Source organism: Rhea pennata, chromosome 2 (assembly GCF_028389875.1).
Source record: "Rhea pennata isolate bPtePen1 chromosome 2, bPtePen1.pri, whole genome shotgun sequence".
In the NCBI taxonomy this organism is placed as follows: domain Eukaryota; kingdom Metazoa; phylum Chordata; class Aves; order Rheiformes; family Rheidae; genus Rhea; species Rhea pennata.
In genome coordinates this window covers 33,027,262-33,050,374 of record NC_084664.1, presented here as the reverse complement: position 1 = coordinate 33,050,374, position 23,113 = coordinate 33,027,262, and the positions used below count along the sequence as shown (strand labels likewise).

Genomic DNA, 23,113 nt, shown 5'->3' with positions numbered 1-23,113 from the left:
ACTGTTAATTAACTAATAGCCATTCTCTAAGCAGCCATAACTTTCTCTTGACCTTGAAAGAAAATCTTGAAGGTTCAGCCTCTCTGCTCTCAAATTTCACTTGCATGCCAAAGCTATGCTCAATAGCAATGAAGTCTCCATACTACAATCTCCAGCCAACCTCCAGAGATTAGCAGTATCAAAGTGAATCAGTAGAGACCATAGACTGTAGAAGAAATTGCATAGTTAACTGTGATCTAGTGGTTCTACTTGCTCTACGTACAGAGGGAATTAAAAAAAAAAAGAGAGAGAGAGAGAGAGAGAGAGAGAGCTATTACCATGCAGTCCTGTCTAACTAGCAGTAAGAGCTTAAAGTCTTGCCCTTTCTCTCTCACTGAAAACAAAAAAATTAGAAATCTGCCCAAAAAACCCTGCCAAACAGGCAAAAGGTCAAGTATACTAATATGTTTTTTTAAAAAATGAATTCTAACCTGTATCTTCTGTATGATAAAGCTCAAGCCATTGCGTCAGCCATTGCTGAGCTACCTAAGAGGTCAGCATTGTGGTTCTGTGTATTCTTGCCCTCTTGTCCTTTTCTGTGCCATCCCATCCCATTTCATCCCATTCCATCTCATCTACCTCAGCCTTAACGCATGAGATAAGACCTTTTTTATTTATTAAATTATTTATGCTAGTCATGTTTATGATTTCTTCTTTATGTCACCTGTAACTGGTAGAGGCTGTAGGGGTAATTCAATAGAAATAAAACTGAAGAACTCTCTGGCAATCTTCTTCCCGGCCCTGATCCAGCCAAGCACTAGGTACTGAAGCAATCTTTTGACTTTAATGGGGAAAGTTAAGCAAACACTGGGTTCCAGTGAGTAAAAACTCCTCCAGTAGTTTGTATCAAAACACGCTAGTGTCAATACATCAGAAATGCAAACAATTTCTGCCATATCTTTTGTGCCAACACAACCAGCCTTACAGAAAACTGCCACAACAACAACAGGAAATGAAAGTCCGCTATCTGCTCCTTTTCTATATTTCTGAGACTTCAATATATTTATAATGAAACAAGCCAGTACCTTGGTCCCCTTTGTCAGATATGACAAACACAAAACATTTTCAAATATGTACACAGTTTAATTTGTAAACACAAGAATCTTAAGTTAATCTAATGTGGGACTTGAACTATTGTCAAGAAACAAGCTGTAAGAAAGCATGGTTCAAAATACCATGAACCCAGCTCAGATTCTAACTGAAACAGCAGCATTGGCAGTTTTCAGACAGGATAGCTGCACAGACCGTGTATCCCTCTTTTTGTTCTCCTGCAACATGAGCAGCCACAGCATTGATAGCAAGCTTGTACTTTCCTTCTTCTTCTGTCTTTAACAGTGCTCTGTATAAAAAATGACCAGGGGTGTGATCCTGCAGCCTTGGCAGTGAGCAGTAAGCCCAATGGTTCCAACAGGTCTTGAATCTGACCTAGAAAGAGAAAACTTGGTAGATAAAAGGCTTAGAAATAGCTGATAGAGTGATATAAAAATAGCGCAGCGGCATCTTTATTTTTCTTGCTTAGACAGAGGCTGATCTGTGTGCTGCGGGCCTCTTTTTGTGCAGAAGCCCCTAGGATGCTTGCTGAAGGCTAACAAGCAAACTGCAAAGGAAAGTTTTAGAACCTTCTTTTAACTAAATTGAAAGATTGCACACATTTTCCACCATGTTTTGTTTATGATATAAATGATGGCTTAAACATTGTTCTTCACTGAAAATACTCCAGCTGCCCATAATCTGGCATTGATTTTCAGTCCATATTTTGCAGCTTTTAAATACATTCTTGGCAGGAAAGTTAGAAATTATAGCCTATGATATTAAAATCTGAGACTGGACTTGAGCGTGGAAACATTTTCCTCATCTTCAGTATGCTCCATTTTAGGAAGTTCAATTTTGGTCCTTGGGTGTGTTTGAGCCATGGGCAGATGCAAATTGCACCATGGCTCCAGTGAAGTCATTTTTCTGAAGAGACTTATAAAGCAGCCAAGTCCCTGGCTTGCTGTGACAGTGGGCATCTTTGGAATTCCTCTCGCAGTTTATGAATGAAACATCATATCAAGTAGTTTTGAAATTCTGGAAGATGCACTGTTAACACACTGTAAAATAGTCAATCACTTCATAACTATGCTTCACTAATAGCATTAAAGCGTAAAAGCAACAATAAAACACTTCCCTGTTGCTCAGCTGATTAAAATTTCTATTACTCTGAATGCAAGTGTACATTTAAGATTCCCCTGAATTACAGCCATTAAGGTTTTAAGTCACGGACCTGCCTCTTCACTGATGTTTGAGTTAGAATGGCTTTCAGACATTCAGCATAAATTATTGCTTGTATAAAGAGCGTTCTTCATCCAGAGCTGTGAATAATAAATATCCAGACAAACAATGACCACTATGCCAAATTACACTGCTGTCATAAACATAACCTAAAAACATATCCGAAATTCTGTGTGCTTTAACATTATCCCGTTTCTCTCCCTCAGAAGCCTTGAAATGTCGGACTCTAATAGAAGGAATTTGTTTACCTAGAGTCTGGGCATAATAAGATTCAAAGACCTAACAGCACAAAGTCCTGAAAAATCTCAGAGAAAGTCTTGTGTTTCTGGCATGAATAGAACACTGGTGTGATGTGTCTTTTCATAAAAAAAAACTATTTGTGTGTATCTCATTAAAAAGCCACCATGTTGTATTACTGAAAAGAGAGTAGGTATTAAACTGCAGCCAGTGCAAGTGGCATATGGCAGTTACAGTGGAAATAATCAGATTCTGGCCCGACAGGGGCAAACTTATTGCTCTTTTAAAGAAAAAAATACAGTAAGGCAACCTGCCCTGGTAGCAGTGAAAGAGGAAGAAGCACGAGCTGTCTATCAGCACATAATGATGTTTCTATTTTCTGTTTTCTGATTTCTATTTTCTTTTGGTCTCTAAATGAACACTTTGTGGCCTTTCTGTTTCAGAGGTGATTTGTATTAATCAAAAGATTTCTGTTGACCTCAATAAGCTTTAAATTAAGTCCTCAAGAAACAGCTAGTTTTGCTTTTCCTTCTCTCTCTTCAAAGCTCAGCTCTGCAGCAGCTGCCTGGAATATACAGAATGCCTGAGCTACGCTCTCAGATGATGTGATTTTGGCTTTGAATGGATTCTCACCAGCAGATAACTTTATCTCATCATCTCCCTGAGCACAGAGCTCATCTGCAGGAAGACCTGACAGCCCACAGTCCATTCTTGTGCCTATAGACACTGAACCGGTTGTGCCACCTAGCCCAGAAAGCTCAGCCCTGCTTGGGGGCACAGTTACCAAAGTAGGGCCATGCCAGGCAAAGGATTTGAGATTTTGGCCAAGTGGGTGACAATAACAAAGGTTTTTCAGCACCACAGCCCAATGTCAAAAAATGTCTCACTGTTAATAGGAGATGACCTGAAAAGTTTATAACTTAAATTTGAATTTTAAAAAAGTTATCAGAAGAAACTCTGGAAATTTAGGCTATAAAGTATTCAAGACAGCTTTTGTTTCCTTCTGCCAATGTTAGCAGAAAGCTTTGGATCTTGCTTGCAAGAGAAGAGAAGGATTGTTTGCTGAGGAGAAGAGAAGAGAAGAAGAGAAGATAAAAATGTTCCATTTTTGGCCTCTTTTTCTTACCATGCTGAAAATCAGTAAACAATAATTCAGACAATTTATTTCTCTTGAAACTAACACTATTTCTGCCAGGCTGGAGAAATAATACTAATGCAAGCATCAAGGAGAATAAGAAAGTTATGGAATTCTATGTATTCCATGAGCTTTATGGATGCTTTCCTATTAATATCAGATAGATAGTTGAAATCTAAACTTTGTACATCGGTTCTGATTTATTCTCTCCCATTTTACTCCCTTCATCTCCTGTTCCTGTTGATTGCTAATATCTGTTTTATCTTTGTATTTCTCCTCTATGATTTATACATTCTTGGATTACCGTTTTTTCAGGTATTTGAATATTTTTTCTGTCCTCTTTTCACATCCTGTTGTAATTCCCTATATTTGGTCTCATTCTCAGAGTTTTTACACTATTTCATTTTCCAGCTGATAGTTTCCTTTTTAACTTTTAAAAGTTAAGCCTGTTTCTTTTTCTCCCCTCATTCATTCACCTCTTTCCCTTTCCTCTTTGGCTGATTACGCATTCTGGGTTTTATTCCAAAATCTTTGCTCTTCCACCACAGCCCTATCACACAGTATGCAATAGTTTCCAAACAAGTGTTAGAAGTAGTTATAAAGAGGTATCCTTTCTTCAAAATTACATCACATCTGTGTTTGAACTTCCATAGAGTGCCACTTCTTCTAATAACAGGAAAAAAGGGATAAAAGTTTATTTTGAATGGAAACTATACTATTTTAACTGCACTAGATTTCTTGGAAAGTATAACCCGCTAGTATCTGTGAAATGCTTCCAACATTAAGAATGTGCCAAATTTGAAAAGCACGAGTTGAACATGAACAGATTTGTATCTGCTCTGTAGTAATTATGAACATTGAATGCTGACCTGTTTATTGGAATAGTTACAGATTGGTTTTGTTTACTGTTGGAAAGAAACAACTAGAACAGAAAGCAACATAGGGACAGATAAGTCGCTTCTGTGTGGCCAAAGGAAGATTGTTAGAGTCAGTAACAGGACAAGAAAAGGCTTGGGAACTAGGGGCAGAGTAGCAATTTTAAAACGAGCATGTTCTGAAGTAGAGAATTATTCTGGAACGACACTGAGACAAAGGTACCTTTGGGCTGTCTGAAGAAGTCAAGCCTAGACTGCCAGCTGTCTTGTTGGGACCCCACTGTGATTACAAAGAGCTAAATGAGCAGTTTTATTGAATTAAATTTCACTCGTCTCTGCAGGACTAGATATTTATTTTGCAAGGACTTAAAATTTTGTCTGAGATGATTCAAGAGCAAAAATCTCATAGCTTCTGTTGACTTATTCCTCTGAATAGTCCAAATATTCCAAAGTTTATTAAAGTAGCTTTAATATTCCTTTTAAGCTTTCTTATTAGTGTAGAGTGAGTAGTGACTTTCCCACATGCAATTTCCCTTAAATGCTCAAATTCAGGCAAAGAATTTCTACCTTTAAGCCAATAGTCCCTCTCCATGGGCTGAACAAGAAGACAAAAACAAAAAGAAATCAGCCCTCAGGGGAAAAAAAAATACAACATTACTGTTGAAGAACAGTTAACTGAGCACAGAAAAGCTATGTGAATATATTCCAGCCAAAGAGATATGCATATTTTTCAGATTTTTAATGCCTTCTCTGATGATCCTTAAAAATCTCAGTTCTACATTAGCATCCAGCTTTTGAGTCAGCAGTCAAGAGGGAATAATTCGGAACTGACATCACAGGCAACTTCACAGATTAATGTCAGCAGATGACAGCGAAAGGAGAGACTTGCATCAGGTTTTCATCAAACTGTGTTTAGAACTTATCATGGGTTTCTAAACATAGGTCTGACCAGGCCCACATTTGGCACCAGGTCCAGCCTTTCGCAGCCTACACTGGAAGGGATTTCTGTGACTTGATTTCTTCCTTGTCAGATTTTGTAATCATTTTTAGGTGACTAATGAATATTTTAATCTGATCTTCTAATCTCTAAGTATGTTACATGCCAAAGATTAAGATATTATAGAGAAGAATATGTTACAGAATAGATGATTTCACTGAAAATCAGAACTCTTTGCCAAATTTCACTGTAGTTAATGCTCTGCAATATGCCAAAAATATCAGACAAACAGGCGTCAGTATGATTAACTTCACTGCTATTTCCTTTTTTCCCTCCAACTGGCCACTGAGACCACTGAAGTGGCATGCATAAGCATACACTTTGCACATGTTAGCTGAAGTGTTTGTCAACAAATTGCATTCCTTTCTCCATTAGCTTGTCTTTGCTCAGCCATCTTGATCTGTTATACAAGAATTAGTATCAGATGAGTGATTTGCTTTTGCAACTCTATCCATGCAAAACTGAAATGGGTAAATAAAGTTCACTAAGAGGCAATTGATAAGGTTTTTGTTTTGGTTTTAAGATCTAATATAGAGATTTCAGTTCACTGAATTAAGAACTTCTTGAGTTGGATTCAGATCCATTTCAAATTCTTCTAGTTTTTGGACCTTTTCAAGTATAGAATCTTAGTTATGGATTAGGTCTAATAATTCACAAAATAAGACTTTTTCATATCCAGTTCCTGCCCACTGGCATACAGTTACAAATGTTATTGGTGGCAGCTGAAGTTTCATGTACCTTCCAAAGAATGAAACGTAAGCTCTGGCCATTGAAATCTCAAGACATGTTTAAGTAACATCGTACTTAAGTAAATCGGTTGAAAGCTGAGGTCCAGAATGAAGGTTTAGAGTACATATAGAACTTCTTTTTCTTCTACAGCACAAAGAACATCTTTTTATCCAGAGCAATGAGTATAATCCTATCTTCTATTTAAAGTATGTAATTTATTATCCCATTTTTTTCACTTACGTTTTTCTGCAAGATCTCCTTAATCAATTTCACTGAAAAAAGCATTTAGCAAGTGTAGAGTATTTCAGATTTCCTGATAGACACAATATTTTTTCTTTGATTAGTGATTGCAAAGCTGTTTCTTTTTGTAACTGTTCATAGGTGAGAGCTGAATCAAAAGAAATTCCTTTTTTCAACTACTGTACAGAACCCTCTGTCTACAAGTGTGTTGGAGAAGGATCAGAAGAATATTCATGTGGTATCATGCATATGTACAAAATTTCTAATTGATTAATCATACATTATGCAAACCTGTCAAGCATTGTGTTGAAATGTATAACAGCAATTCAAAATGATGAGTTATTATTACTCTTTCTGAGATTCCCAAAGCATCTAAAATACGACTGAATTAATCCTCATGATGATTATATAACACAGGTAGTATCTCACTTTGAATTATTCTCACTCATTATTTTATACAAGGAATTCTTGGTTTGAATCTTCAGTAATAGACTTCCTGATATATATTCTTAAGAGATACCAAGAATCGAGATACCAGAAATCTAGAAATTGTATTGTGTTAGATGGAGCTGTACATATTTCACCCTTCCAAAAGAGCGGGAAATGAAATGGTCTTTGTGACTATTGGAAAAGGCATACAAAAAACTGATAGAACTGAGCAATCAGAATTAAACCTCTACAGGAAAATATTGACAGCTTGTCTCCCAAGTCCATGGCTTAACCGCAAATGTATTATTTAGAATATCCTAAACTATATTCTAGGGCTGAGGAACTTCTGCATTGATCACAACTTCTTTGTAACAGTATCTCAGAATATTAGGTTGTGTTTTAATGCAAAATAATAGTTTCTCATGGGCCTGCACATTTTCTTTCCCTCTTTATATGTTGTCTTTTTGATTCTTAAAATAGCTGTACTGCAAGTTCATTACCTGGTGGCTCACTGATACTATTTGGTTACGTAATCAAGAAACACATGAAGGAATCCTCTTTGTCCTTGGTGTCAAAGTGCTGTTTCTGCACATGCGGAGGTAGGAAAAGAAGACAGCAGTATCCAGAGAGGTCTTGCCAGTCTGACTCTGCCTTCTGTGGACGACAACCTGTAATGATGTGAAAAGTTTCAGCTACCGGGTCACCAAGGTAGAGGAAGGAGGAAGGAAAGACACATGCCAGCTTTGGAAGCAGAAAGCAACCATACAGTCTTCCCTGAAACCATTTCAGAAAGCCCGTGGATACATGCTACATACCTTGGAAAGCGGAGAAGGGGGGAATTCCAGGGGGAAATAACTGTTCTCCAGGTGTCCTCCACAGCTCAGTAAGCAACTGTCTTGATCTCAGGGCAGTCTGGGAACTGTTTTTCAGGCTCCTTTTTGGCACGCTTTTTGCCACAGCCCCGCTTCCAGGAGTACAAAGCACCCCAGTGAGGAACTGCATGGAAATAGCTCAAGAGTTTCAAGAGCCATAATTTACCTACATCTGCTGTTGTAGTCAGTGCACATAAAGGGACATCCGAGGATAAAAATGGAGTCAGTCACTCAATACAAATGATTAAGGCTGCTATTTTCTGCGTTAAAAGGTCATACATGCAGTCTTCCAGACAATTCAAGTAGGGGCACCTTCCCACAGTAACAATATTTTTGCAAAAACTTCTAAGAGATTTTCTGTCATGCTGCAGGTGTCGTGCAGCTCTTACATGTGGTAGTCCACACAGAGAGTATTTCTACCTTTAATCCTAGTCAGGGCTACAGCTGAACTGGAAGAGAGCCATGCTCCTGCAGATAAGCAGGAAAAAGTCAAAAATCAAAGGCTCAAAGCCCAAAGCAACTTTTTTGTTTTGGATATTTTGTTTGTGGAGTATCTGGTTAATGACCTTACCCACAACCTGCACACTAGCTCGTATCTGAAAATCAAAGTCTTTCAGAAGACTTTTCTAAATAAAACGAGTAATCACATACTGTCCATTGGTTTACATTAAAAACATCTAAACATTTTTATTTGACAGGGATTTTCATTTGAGAAGGAGAGTTTGAGCTCATTCAGCATATTCTTTCTTTCTTTGTTTTTATTTTTTATTCTTTGATGACTTGGAAATTTTTCCACAGCTTTTTGGGAAGGACATAGGAAGGAGAAATCTACACTGGTTAATATCTTGGAGCCTGTATGACCCAGTTTCAGGTTTTAGCACGCAGTGTATTTATTATCAAGTTACAACTCTGCCCTGTAGAGCACAGTTTGCAAGAGCTGTGGCAGACTAGCTTTTAACAGGATGGAGACAAAGTGTATAGCTATAATAAACCACTAAACTGAAGCTGTATGACAAACCGTGAGCTGCACAAAGGCTTTCAGTGCTTACACAGTTTCTTTGTTTTAACTCTAAGGCTACTAACTTAGATGTGGCTTCCAGCTAAATTAAAACCTATTGTAATTATCCTCATTAACTACGCTCTCTAACATGAAAATGCGGGGCTTCAAAAGATGGTGATATAATGAGGGTAGAGTGCGATGGACATGTACTACTTTGCTTCAAGGCACCCTAGAGGAACTAATGTATGTTTATACTCATTTTTTGCCCTGTTTGGGTCTTATTCCACTTCCTCTGTGGTTGCCTTGCTCTGGGCCTATGACGACAATCAGTGATAATGGCTGACTATATACAATTCAGCTGCAGATTTACTGGATAAAAAATAGACAGAAAACAGTAACACACACCATAAAAGCAGTTTGGGGGGGAAGGGGGGGTCATGTAACCTCATCCCTGTCTTTTTCTTCTCTCCCTATTTCCCCAGGGAACAATTATATTTAAGAATAATCCCTTGTCTTAGCATATTTGAACAAGGAAAATTAAATTAGCTTCTTCCCTGGCTATGGTTACTAACATTATTGGGAAATACTTAATGAAGGCTCATCAGAGGCCCTTTACACATCTTATTAACTAAAAGTCCAGGATTTACAGCTTCTAGCTGCAATAACCAAGCAATGCCAATTACCTATAATGCCTGATTCAGAGAATATGCACAGCTGAAATATCAGTCACATAGAATGACTATCATGGCTCACATTAGGAAGGAGCCTTCCCACACTGTAGCTACACAAACTAGGTAATTCTGGTGCCTCATGGCTTTTTGTATTGGCACAACTCTAGGCTTTGAGGGGATGGAGTGAGTGGGTGGACAGAGGATTACGAAAGTCCTTAGTAACTGAGCCAGTGGCTTGAACAAAAGAGTGTGTGAAATAGCCTCTTATGAGCCCTGATTCTCAGAATGAAGGAAAAAAAAAAAAAAAAAAAAAAAAAAAAAAAAAAAAAAACCTCAGGCAAGATCTCTTTTTTTCTTAAGATTTTATTTTAAAAAAATGAAGTTTGGACAAATTCTTACCACCAGAAAGGCAAAAGCGTTGAAGCACAAATACAGAAATCCTGGGTACTAGAAAAATTACAAAGCTAGAGAGTGCTAGGCTATATGACAGCATTAGGCCAACTTGTGTTGTAAGCAGAACAGAGACAGCCCTAAAGACCTGAGGTCACGGTACACTGATTCTGCTGATTGCAAGGGACATCGGAATAGGGCTAGTGTAAGGATGCCCTCCTTAACCAAACTTCATCTTTATTAGCACTTCAGCATCTTTCCCCCCGACTAATCTATCTATATGCATTTGTTTTAAAGAAAATATAAATACATTGCCCAAACGCCAAATCACTTATTACCAAATACTAAAATGAAACCAAATCAACAGTTTTCCTTCATCTTATTCTGACCTAGCAATGCAAATTACTGAGAATCCCTTTCAAGACAGCATTTTCCACAGATATGTGCATTCACTTCAGTCATCGCCACAGAGTTTTACTTACAGAATGAGAAACAGAGTCTAGAAGTTGTGAAAACATGGTACTACAAGCATGGTTTAAGTCAAGTCAGTCTGAGATGCTACTGAAGATTCTGCACTGCTTAACCTGGTTGGCTTGAAGAGATCTTCGGATTTCCAGAAAGTGTTTTGTTTTGTTTTGTTTTATTTTCAAAAGAGAGGGAAATATGCCATGAATAGTTCTAGATTTGATAACTGTACAGTACTAAAAAAATGAGACCTATAACTTAATACTAGGCACTGAAAGGCAAAACAAAGCAACCTGGTACCTACCTCGATCTGACGGACCTGTGGTGACTGTAATCTAGTGCTGGAGTAATTTAGAAGAGCCCCAAACTTTCTCTGTGCCACAGATTCAGGGTATCATTTAAAGTGCCACTGAAGGGTATTTTCTTGGTAAGGTCAGATGGAGTTTGGGAGCTTTTGTGCTGCCAGAGCAGTGCAAAGAGGCCAGATTGCAGAGCGAATCTACACTACTGCCTACAAGCAGTCAAAAGTCTTCGTTTCCGAGTGACCAGAAAGAAACACAGCCAAATATTTTGCTTTGATTCAAGTTTTAGATGGGTGCTCTAGTCTGATCTCAGTTGGTTCACAAATACTTAGGTATGAGAAATGTCAAGACAAGCTAGACAAAAGCCGAATAGTATGTGCACCATTCTTCATAGACTTGCAATCGATACTCACAGACTAAGTTGAAAATCACCTAAATAAACACATCTGCTAAGCTAACATTTTCCAGTGATAGCAGTTTTAATGTTGTGAAATGTGTTTGATGTGGTAATGTTACAAAGCCCAGTTTCCAAAATGTTACTCTCCAACTTTTTTTTTTTAATGTAAACTGACCTTTTTCCTGTTGGCTCTATGGTGGCCAAGATATATTATATTTAATACTGGCTTAAGTTAGAGGTAAAATGTTAAAATGCTCTAGTGGTTTTATATGTACATTGGAAAGAAAATATTATGAGAGTTACATGCTCTTTATTATAGCTCATTTTGGAGAGCAGAACCAAAAAGTTTAACACTGTTAAATGTCCTCAAGAAAAGTCACACGTTGCAATAGATTATGTTAGTCAATACTTAAGTAAGAAAAAGCATACTTCTTAAAACAGCTACAGTTGACATTTTTGAGCTGGAAGAGAAGGTTATCAATTATATGGGGTGATAATACAGACTTAGGGCCAAAGTCAGCACTGGCACATAAAGCAACGAGAGGTACACATCTGTAAGCATTTGTGCCTGTGTCTATGCAGAGGAATCCAAATCTCTAAACATGCTCTCTTTGAAATCAATGCAAAAAAATCCTATTTCCCTTCAGGGTGCAATATCAGGTTCCTCATACAAATAACAGAAGCATGACTGGTGCATGACCAATAGAGCAATAAGTGATGGCTTGCTGGGCAAGGGGTGAATAGAGAAGGGAGCTGGTACTTGAATTTAAAAGCCTCCCTTCCCATTGCTTTTCCTTTTTCTTTCTTTTTCTTTTTCTTTTTTTTTTTTTTTTTTCTGAGTCATCATATGAACAACCACCCAGCCACAAATAATGCTCACCTGCATCATTTTACTCTTCACTTCAATATGTTGTCTCCAGTCACTGGGGAGAGATCAGAACTGAAACCTCAGAAAAATATCTCAGGGAACAGATATTGATTTTTTCCTTCTCCCAGGCATGGACACTGGCCTGGTCAAAGGTCAACACCCCATTGCAGGTGGATGGATATAGAAAGAGAGTTTTTCATTTCTAATTTTCTTGAAAATGTCCATCAGTTTTGTAATTTGTGAGAACCAAAAGAGTTAACTTACTAGAAGTCCTGTATCCAAGCATCATCCCCATATTTTCTTTTTGAGCACAGCTAATATGATGGGGGGTTTTGTTTTATTTTGTTTTGTTTTTCTAAAGAATCAGAAATTGCACCTTAAATGTTGTTTACATACAGACCAGCTTATTTTTCCCCTTCGCATCTCAAAACTAGATGAGGGTTGAAAGGTTTATACTTGCCAGCTTGCCCTCAGACACTGGCATTTATTAAATAAAAAGAGGCCACACAGTTAGTGATGCACTGTCTTGAGATACCTAGAATGATTTCACAAACCCATCGTTTCAGCCATATTAAGAGCTATAATAAAATACTATCATTAATGGCAGATGATAGGCAGTAGCCTGACATGAAAGTGCTTTAATCCTCTTGCAGTACAACAACTGCAGCGCTTAAGTTAAAGGTCATCTGCTCTTACAAGGCATGAAGCAATTTGTGTACAGTAAATAAACCAGAGAGTATTGCTAGTATTGCTAATACTGATTACACAAAGTATTCAGTAGGATTTGCCATGCCAAATGGTCAAATGAAAATGTCTTCATGCATTCATGGAACATGTGGGAAACATGGATTTGTCCAAAATTCAACAAAATTCAGCAAGCAAACTGCAGCCAGAAGCAGCTCTGGAGTGATGCCAAACAGTGACTTTGAGTGTTTGCGGGTTAAACTCTTGCAAGATGAATCAGGATGTCAGATCAATATAAACTTTAAACAGAAAGCTGTTTTTCATCTTTCCCTGTTGCATACTCTGACTGACGTCCTAATAAATGCTGGAGACGCACCTCTGTTCTGACACTCTGGCACTCACAGCAACGCGTAAATGCTCTTAACGAAGCCCGAAGTCAGGAGGCAGGGCAGATCCCAGAGGGAAAGCGTCAGCCTGTTCTTTCAGGTCTTCCAGGTGAAATGCTGCGGACCTGAGCGACAGAGATGCTGGGGAGGAAGGGCACAAAGCAAAAAAAGCAAAACAGGAAAACTGAGAGTTGCAAATCTTCATCAGTGAGAAAGTCTGAATTATGATTATAGGTCAAGAATGGCTAAGAGGAGAAAAGGCGAGGAGTGAGACCGAAACAACGAGAACACAGGAAATAGTGAAGAAGGCAAATATATCAGCCGAGGCAAGAGCTGGCCACAGAGAAAGGAACAGGGTGTGAGTCACAAACCGATTTTCTGACACCAAAAAATAGATAGGAGTAAAGTGATAGACCAATAGATAGATGATGAGAAAACAATTCCAAAAACATAGACAGAAGAAACGAAAGATGTATTTTACGTCAGTAATTTGAAAGATATTAAATATCTTAACAACATAACTGGTTGAAAGCTAACAGGTCGAATGTCCTCCATTAAAAACATCAGATGAGTGGTACTGGAAAGCTTTGTGAGTGTCAGTTTTGCTGAATTATGTGGCTTGCACTTGGCAGAGATGGGGAAAGAGATAAGAACAATTTTCCCCAGAAGGTAGAATATTTCATTTCAAGATTTTTCTAAGTCTAATATTGTGATTTTTAATTCAAAATTTCTTTTCTAAATGTCCTCCACTTTTGCTCATTTGAAATGGAGCTCTTTTTCTAACTTTCTAGTTCCCTTAAAATGTTAAGCACTTTATTTTGAGTGACTCTTGACAGGAATTTGCCAGCTGTAAAAATGTTTCAGAATTTCTAATGTTCATGCAGGCAGAAGATAGCAGAAATCTCCATGAAACTACTTTTATTTCTCCTTTTAACTTCTAAGTTTATATAAAGTTTATTTATTGAAAGTTTATTTAAAATATTTATTTATTATTATTTATTTATTAAGTCAATTGTCAGTGCTAATTCAGAAATTATTTAGACTGATATTCTCTCTCAGCCCCCTTTGAGTCCCTAGTAAGATTTTGGTTGCATTTGCTCAGCTTTGGAGAAAGGCCACAGACTGTAAATTCTCTGACAAGAACTCTTATTTATCCACTGCTGCTTGGAGTTGCCCTAGGGCCTTATCGCATGATATAGGAGGCTTGAAAGTTCGCTGAATCTCCCTCTCTCTTCATTGTCCATGTCTTATTATATATTTAAGACAAATACAGATTTCATAACTTCTGAATATTTTTAAGAGTATTTTGCTTTGTTCAGAATACTGAACAGCTTTATCTTGAGAAAATACCTCTTGAAAAAATTTCAGCAGTGTAAACCAGCATACTAACAATGTCCCACTATAAAATTTGTCTCTATGGTGTCTTTCTATTAATGATTAAAGTAATCATCCTTTCATATCACTTCTATTTGCTTCCTGCCTCGTGCCTCAGGAATATATTCATGCTCTGCTGAACTGGGAACCTAAGAGTCAAAACCAGAAGGACTGTAAGAACTATTTTAAATCATGGCTCTCTTCACCATGCAATGAAGTGGGAGTTTTGTCATGACTGGATTTGCAAATTTGACTGAATGACTTGACTCGTTGACATTTGTTGTACATTAAGAGAACAGCGACACCTCATTAAAAAGGGGATGGAACATCTACCTGTTTGCTGGAAGTTTAGATGGTCCTGTCTGGATGGTGTGTTTTCTTTAGGGATATGTGAACTTTGCTCCAAAACTTAATATTGATAAAATTTCTAGCACTGTTGTCAGCCACAAGTAGCTATCACATGTGGGAAAAGAAAAGCATAATATAAAGACCATTGGATTTTATTTGGAAAAAAATTAAGAAAGAACCATGTATTTTCTAATGTGAGGGGACCCTGTTACAGTTAATACGGCTTTACAGATTTCTCCCAGAGTATCGGACTATTTCACAAGAGAAAGGACTTAATTTCTTGCAACCTTCTATCTTCTTCATGGAAGACTTCTCTTCCAAAAATACTGAAGTTGTAAATAACCATACTGAGAACCATATGTTGAAAATAGGTGCTTTGTTAGAGGAAGAATGGGAGTGTTCATTCAGACACAATAGACTATTATTCAGTGCTCATAAATTAGTGAATGCATTTCTTGGAAAGCTGTTATTGCTGAAAGGCATGGTAGCAAGGTAGGTGGTCTTCTAAGTGTATTAGTTGTTATCAGCAAATTCTGGTAAAGAAAATACTATGAAGCAAAAGATGCTAGAATTTAACAGATTAGGCAACTCAGATGATTCTTTATGGGAAATAGCTTGCAGCCAGTGTAATTCACACTGTAGTTAAACGATCCCTGTCTCAGGGAAACTCAAAGAGAAAATAGATGCTTAAGACCAGAAAAGAACAAACTTTTTCAAGCTAGTTAGACTTCCAAATCTACATATATTGTATGTATGTACATATGTGCTGTATATATAGATACAGTGTATATCTATATAGCATTTACATATTACATATAAATTTCACGAGAAGGAAATGCTTTAATATTTTTCTGTAGAATATTTTTCTCCTATTTAATAATCTGTGTCTGTGATTTCACATAGTACTTTCAGCCCAGATCTTGGAGATAGAGATTTGCCCCCGTGGATGATACGACTGTCTGTATAAATGCCAAGCCTTCTAGTCCCTATTCTAGATAATGAAATTGTATCTGTGTCATATTTTTATGTTTTGCTAATTCCTGTACCCAGACTGCTTAAGCAGACTGATCTTAGTATCTTTTTTGCCTCTTCCTTTCACTTATGTCTAATACTCAGTTGTACCACCTTTTCTTTTAGGCAGTCTGTCAGCTTGCTACTAATAAGTAACAGCATTCACTCAGTTCCTTCCTAATACATGTATTTCCTGGGGATACTAATGTTAATCTGCTGTAGACAGTAATTATTTAATATAATAAATCTATACAACCTGAAAGACCCTCATTGGATGATTCCCTGCACTTATGCATCTGGCTAGTATTACCTAGCTAACTGAAAATCTAGTGGTTTTTATTTTTTTCAGTCTTATGGTTTGAAAAGCATCACAGTTGTAGTGTTATAGTTTACATTTTAAAAAAGTATTTGTGATTTTTGGGAGCCTAAGTAGAAAACTAATTTTCAGAACAGGCAATTAAGTCAACTTCCCACCAGCATGGAAAGCTTAAAATAGGAAAACAAAGGGATGCAGGTTCTGACAATTAGAAATATAATCACAGGAACAGTCTTTTGGCACAGGCAAAATAAAAAAGAAAACATACCTCTGCTTACAAATAATAAATTCTTTACAGAATACTGGAAGATCTCCTTCTTTAGGTGTAATGGCTAAACAGGAAAACCACCCAAAAAGAAGAAAAATTACTAAAAGGAAAGAATATAATACTATAGCATGACCAATCTACATATAAAAAATGTATATGTAATATGTAAATGCTATATAGATATAAACTGTATCTATATATACAGCACATATGTACATACATACAATATATGTAGATTTGGAAGTCTAACTAGCTTGAAAAAGTTTGTTCTTTTCTGGTCTTAAGCATCTATGCTTGGATACAAAGACAAAATGAAAACATCTTTTTTTTCCCCCCCTAACATTTAGAGGAAGTGGTGAATTGAGAGAACTTCTTAGGTCCTAAATTTAGTCTTGTATTTTATGACAATGGTTCATTCAGCTGCTTCTAGTGAAAGACAGGGATAAAAAACCCTGATTTTATATAGCTGTTTTTCAAGTATATGAACACAGGATTTATTTTTTTATTTTATTTTTTTGCAATAGGCTCATTAGAAACCAACATTTTTGTCTTGTTTTCAAAACAAGTTGTCTCCAGCATATAGCTAACTAAGCTTGGCCTGCTCCATAAGAAATTTTGTTAAATATCCTAAAGTCTCCAATTTCTTCATAAATAACTTTTTTAGCCATCACAATACTGTTGCATTTTATGTTTTAGGTAAAAGAAGACTTTAGGATGTACTAATAAGTGCAGCTAGTGCTGTAAAATAAATAAATAAAGACCAGTATTCTGTAAGCAAAGGCTAATAAAAATCAACCCGGAGGACTTTTTTCTGCAACCACTGGGTCTTAATAAAGCTGCAAAGTCAGTGGAAAACTTGTTATCCACCTCAATAAGAGCAGGCTAATCCCATGCTCAAGGGCTCCCCAGTGTCCTGCTGCTGCGTCTACTGCTGTTACTACTCTGTACCACACACATTTGCTGTCCATGGAGAAAGATCATCCTGCAGACCTTGATGATTTATGTGCTCAGACATGGCATTGTAAAATAACAGGCTAGAAACGTAATTCATTTAGCAGTGTGACAGTGCTGGCTGTTAAGTTAAAAACATTATTTATAATAAGGATGATTATTTATAGAGCACCTCTAATCCAGAAAAGATCAAGGCACTCGCCATATTTTACAATTGAGTTACAAAGTTAATATTTTAGGGATCATTTCATTTAGGACTGAAACATCTGGGACAACATTTCAAGAAGAGAAGTGCAGAATAGAAGAAGGAATAAGATGTCTATTTAAAACTATCAGATCTGCATGTGTCGTACCAACAGAAATGTGCCCAGGACTCCAGAGCTAACATCTCTAACCTTGTGAAAGTACTAGAGCTTCATAAGAAATCATGTCTGATATTTCATCCAAAGTACAAGAAAAGACTCAAAGTGAAGATTACTCATCAACAACAGAGATGACATCTTAAAGCTCCTTGTTTTCTTTCTTACCCAGCCAAGTTTCTGTTAAGAGCTTTTGCAAGAGTTGCTTGCAATAATTATTTTGTACTGCTACGAAGTTTGCTGCAGTGACTTAGCCAAAGACCTGACTCTTCAGGACATATTCTTGTTCTCTCTCTGTTTACATCTACACACACACACACACACACACCCCTCAAGATGAATGCAAGTTTGCTTAGTAAACTGGGGCTAGGAGCAAGAAAGTGTCTCATAAAGTTGCTTGGATAATTCAACAAGTACTGATCTCTCTTGTACAAGTATAGATAATAATCAATAATACAAATAACATCACCTGTCCTCTTGACCTCTTTATCTTCTGCAACTAAAAATTATCTATCCTACTTGAGACATGAGAAAATATGCTAAATGGTTTACTTACCTAAAAATACATTGTGAAATAAGTATTAGTTAAATTCATAAAACTAAGGAGTCTAGGGGAAAAAATGCATCTTGTTTGTAACAGCACTCTCTTATATTCTACTTTTTCACATCTAGAGTATGTATGGCCCTAAATTTAATAGATGATGACTAGCCAGCCATTTTCTGGATGTGTGTATTGCATTTTTATGCAAGAAATGCATCACCTAAAGGAAAGAAATCTGTATGGTTCTCAGAAATGAGAATAAACACTTTCTAACAGATAAAAAAATGTATTTCTCCCTTAGCATTAAGGGAAGAACAGTGACTAATCTGAAAATATCTGCTTTGCTCCTAGTATATTGAAAGTATAACAATCTATGTATAGTGCCAAAATCAATATACGGCTTCTCATTTGATGAGCAGTGCTGGCTATTGTCAAAAGCACGAGGCCTTACTCTTCACCTTTAATAGAGCAGACAATCAAAATGCAACTTTCCACAACTGTACAAAAGTAGGAACGGGAATCTAAACCTGTTCCTTACCATTTTGTATGCCCGATGAGGAGGAAGGTTGAAACACTGTACTCTCCTCCTAGTCCTCTGTGACATGTAACGTTTTAGTTCTAGCTCCAGATCCAAGTCCATCAAAGCCAAAGCTAACGAACTGCGATTGTCCACATTCTTCTTGCCTACATAGCTGTTTGATTAGAAGAGTGTTAGATCACAAATATTGAGTATATTGACCTTTGTGACTGCCATTAGCAATATCCCTCAAGACACACTCCAGGGATTTTTGCTGGGGGCAAAGAGCCTGCATAAGTTGAGCCAAACAGGCTTTTTCTCCCCCGTTGTCTAGTATAAACAACTCAATGTATGATAAAAGAATTTTCAACACGTCAGGTACCCCACTAGAAGTTCAAATCCTCTTACAATGATCAACAACTGACCATTCAGCTAGAATCCAAATACTGTATTCAGATGACTTTGTTGTTAAGTCCTCTCCAAGAGGAACAAAATACTAGTTATTTTTGTGAACTTCAGCATTCTTCCTTCAAGCAACACCATAAGGGATGCAACTCAACAAAGCTGGACCAGTCTAGCTTTCCTCAACGCCAGATCCCAGCAGTCCCTGTACCGAGGGCGCGCAGCTGTGGTTTTTCTATCTGACAGGGTTACAGAGGGATAACACCACCCTGCCGGGGACTACATCTACAACACCCACAAAAACTTATTAAAAATATATTACATTAAGAAAGATTGTATGGTGTGCACTGGAAGAGCTTAGATTATCTGGAGGCTGAAGGCCAGCAAAGAATCTCTTAGGAAACTAAGCAATAACATCACAGGTTACACATGTAGGTCATTTAGCACTATTTACACTAGCCAACCCCACACATATACATGAATAATTAACACCTCAAGCCCCAGCTCTCACAGCCATTCCTCATAGGGCAGATGCTCCAGCCCTCTGATCATCTTCGTAGCCCTGTGCTGGACTCTCTCCAGGAGCTACATGTCTCTCTTGTCCTGGGAAGCCCAGAACTGGATACAGTACTTGGGATGAGGCCTCCCCAGGGCTGAGTAGAGGGGCAGGATCACCTCCCTCCACCTGCTGGCAACACTCTTCCCAATGCACCCCAGGATGCCATTGGCCTTCTTGGCCACAAGGGCACATTGCTGGCTCATGGTCAACCTGTCATCCACCAGCATTCCCAGGTCCTTCTCTGCAGAGCTGCTCTCCAGAAGGTCAGACCCCAGCTTGTACTGATGCCTAGGGTTATTTTTCCCTAGGTGCAGGACCTTGTACTTGCCCTTGTTGAACCTCAGGAGGTTCCTCTCCGCCCAACTCTCCAGCCTGTTCAGGTCTCTCTGAATGACAGCACAGCCCTCAGGTGTATCAGCCACTCCTCCCAGCTTGGTATCATCGGCAAACCTGCTGAGGAGGCACTCTGTCCCCTCATCAGGCCATTGATGAAGAACTTGAACAGGATGGGAGCCAGTACTGAGCCCTGGGGGACGCCACTAGCCACAGGCCTCCAACTAGACTCCACACCACTGATGACAACCGCCTGAGCTCTGCCTTTCAGCCAGTTCTCAGTCCACCTCACTGTCCACTCCTCTAACCCACACTTCCCAAGAAAATACTGTAGAAGAGATGTGGACTGAAAGAGTTCACTTTTTTGATATATGAAAGCAGAATCTACAAGAAATACAAATTACAATGACCTGTAGGTTGTGTCCTTATTCCCTCATTTCTTAGCTATTCAGCCCTTTGCCATGAAAGACCTAATTCAACAGACCTTTGCCATGAAAGACCTAATTCAGGAATCATCTACAACAGTGTATATGAAGACTAACCTCTCTAAAGCCATTCATATACAGAAGGAACTTACTGTTCACCACAGCCCCAGGACCAAAATGCCACCAATACTGAGTGGTTTATTCAGGCTACAGCACTATGGCTCTGTGGGATCCAAAACAGAATTATCCACTGGTGCTCTAGGGCCAGGCTAGAAATTACTCAACAAGTGGCACTGTAGTTCTGCTTAGAATTAATCACAGCAACAAAACAAAATCTATGTATTTTGGAAATAAAAAGTAAGACACTATTACTCATTTGAACCAAGAAACGATCAACAAAATGCCACTGTAAACACTGCAATAATTTGCTGCAATTTCTTCACAGTGCTGGGTATCCAGATAATTTTATCTTAAATATATTATTTATACAGTAAAGGGTAGCAAACTTTGTCACGCAAGCAATAATAATATTATGCTAGTTTTGCTAAACATAATTCTAAGGAAATTATGATATTTTACTCCTATTATGATAAAAGCAATTTGCATTAGTAGGGTTTTTTAAAGATATACAGTAACAGAGAGCATGTATCTGTTACTCATTAGCACATTAGTACAAATATCTTTTTTTTGTGGTAGCAGCAATGTGTTGAAATTGCTTGAAATACTAAACTTGTTTACTGCCTTTTATTTCATAGTGTTTGATGGAAGTGCAACATAAAATTCACATTTTGGATCAAAATTCTGTGTTAAAGAAATTTCACTGTGATTACACTAACATGGCTAATGATTATTCCAAATATTCATGGATTATGGAGATGACAGATAGCCACTCATAGTTATTTGAGGGAGAGATCCTGTCTTCAACACCTATGATTTTCAGAAACAAGGAATGATTTGAAATCTATGTTTGGAAAAGCTTGCAGAGATTAAGTTAAACTTCTAAAAACTTAAGCCTCAAATTACATTATCCATGACTGGATATTTTATAAGCCCTGTGCTGGAATAAGCACCTAAACAATAGCTCTTCATCTGTAACTTCTGTATTTTAATGTCCTTGGTCTGCAAAATTGTGTTAGAAATTTTGCAACAGCTGGCTTTCAAATGAAATTTCTGGTACTTCCTTATTCGTATTAAAATGCAAAAAAGAGTTTCAGAGTAACATTTATTTCAATGCATCAGTATTGTACTTCTGCTTCTGATCAGCACCAGAAAAAGCAAAGGCACACAGAGATATGTAATAAGAGACAGGTTAAGTAAGCAAGAAGAGCAATTAATCAAACTTTTCTTGAGTTTCATGGTAGATCTAGTTTGCATTTTAAGCAGAAGTCTGAAAACTATTGCCAAAATTGATTTGTCCCCAAATCTTCATAATATATTTATTTCCGATGTAATTTCTGTATACTTTTAAGTTATGTAACTATCTACTACTGCTATAAGGTGTGTAAGCAGAAAATATGTCTTGAAACAACATCCAAGGTTTAGAAGCTGGATAGGAAGAATTAGAAGCCAAAAGCAAGATCAAATCAAAGGCAAATTGTACAGTCTGATAGTATGTTATTGTATATATCAGCTTCTTGGAATAAGAAGACAAAATAGGTCTTGTTCTTCCTGCCAGGCTCTTACTTGACATCTCATGAGACTGGTCCGAGGGAGTCAAGACACATGTGAGTCACAAGATGCATCTTTTTCAGCAAGACAGAGACCTGGCTGCCAGCTAAGGAGAAGGTGTGTAGGAAAGGGAAGCAATTCTCCTTTCCTTAAAAGAAAAGGAGTGGTGTTTCATTTGCAGATTTGTCTCAGACCATTTATCTACAAAGCTGCTCCCGAGTTATTGAGTTACAGCATACACTTGTCCTGCACTAGCTTATCAGTACTGGCAGGACTCAGAGAGAGCAGATTATCTCCCTTTGGAGAGCACCAAACTGAGCCAGTCTGTAAACCGGTGCTCTATAGAAAACCCTGGCTTAACACCAAGCAGCACAGCCCTGGGTTTGCTGTAAGTAACCGTGCGGCCCTGCACGCGGAGGCAGCTGGGCACCCCTGCAGCAAACACTGCATTTGCACCTGCACCCCTTGCTCCCAGGGGGTACTTGTGCCCCGTTATTTTTTCTCAGTAAACTGTGGGAGAATGTTTCCCTTCTCCTGCCCACAAGACCAAATTTATGAGGAGCAAGCGCCTATCACCCGAATCTTCACTAAAAAGCCACAAAAAGTCACCAGCTCACTGGGAGATGTAACATTGGTGGCTTGGTCTGCCTCAGCTGGAAACATCATCTAATGATGTACAGAGAGGAGGAAGGTACAGGGAATTCAGGCAGCTCCTCTATGAGTGCTAAATATTTAGTTCCTCCATAAGAAATGTTATTCCCATTAGTTTCGGGGCTGTTCTGTAAATATTACCTCCAGTTAATGAGTACACTGGGAAACCACAAGCAAACCCACACCTAAGTGACAAGCGCTAAAGGACTTTCTGCCTTGCTATTTTGCTAAATATTTTAGATCAGTAAATTCCATCAGACAAACTTTCTGCTGCAATTTTGAGAAAAAAAATATGCTTCTTGAAAATGTGATAATCCCTGCGATAAACAGAGACGCGTTTGGAAAAGGTATCTCATCAGCATTTCTGCTGATGTGAAATTGGGGCATTTGTGTCTTAACGAGA

At 37.9% G+C, this 23,113-nt stretch overlaps 1 protein-coding gene and 1 long non-coding RNA gene across 2 annotated transcripts in view; both read right to left on the bottom strand.

Annotated features, from left to right (window-relative positions):
• LOC134135923 (uncharacterized) overlaps positions 1 to 22,722 on the bottom strand; it is a 69,340-nt gene extending 46,618 nt beyond the window's left edge. Inside the window, 3 exon segments of the mRNA XM_062567611.1 lie at positions 19,694 to 19,779; positions 19,782 to 19,803; positions 22,636 to 22,722. Of these exon segments, the coding sequence (XP_062423595.1) occupies positions 19,694 to 19,779; positions 19,782 to 19,803; positions 22,636 to 22,722 (195 nt within the window).
• LOC134136074 (uncharacterized) lies at positions 1,165 to 7,829 on the bottom strand. The gene is made up of 3 exons (XR_009957424.1): positions 7,768 to 7,829; positions 7,453 to 7,620; positions 1,165 to 1,464 (listed from the first exon to the last, which is right to left on the bottom strand). It is a non-coding gene; the product is annotated as an uncharacterized LOC134136074 (long non-coding RNA).
• Positions 22,723 to 23,113: the final 391 nt, after the last annotated feature.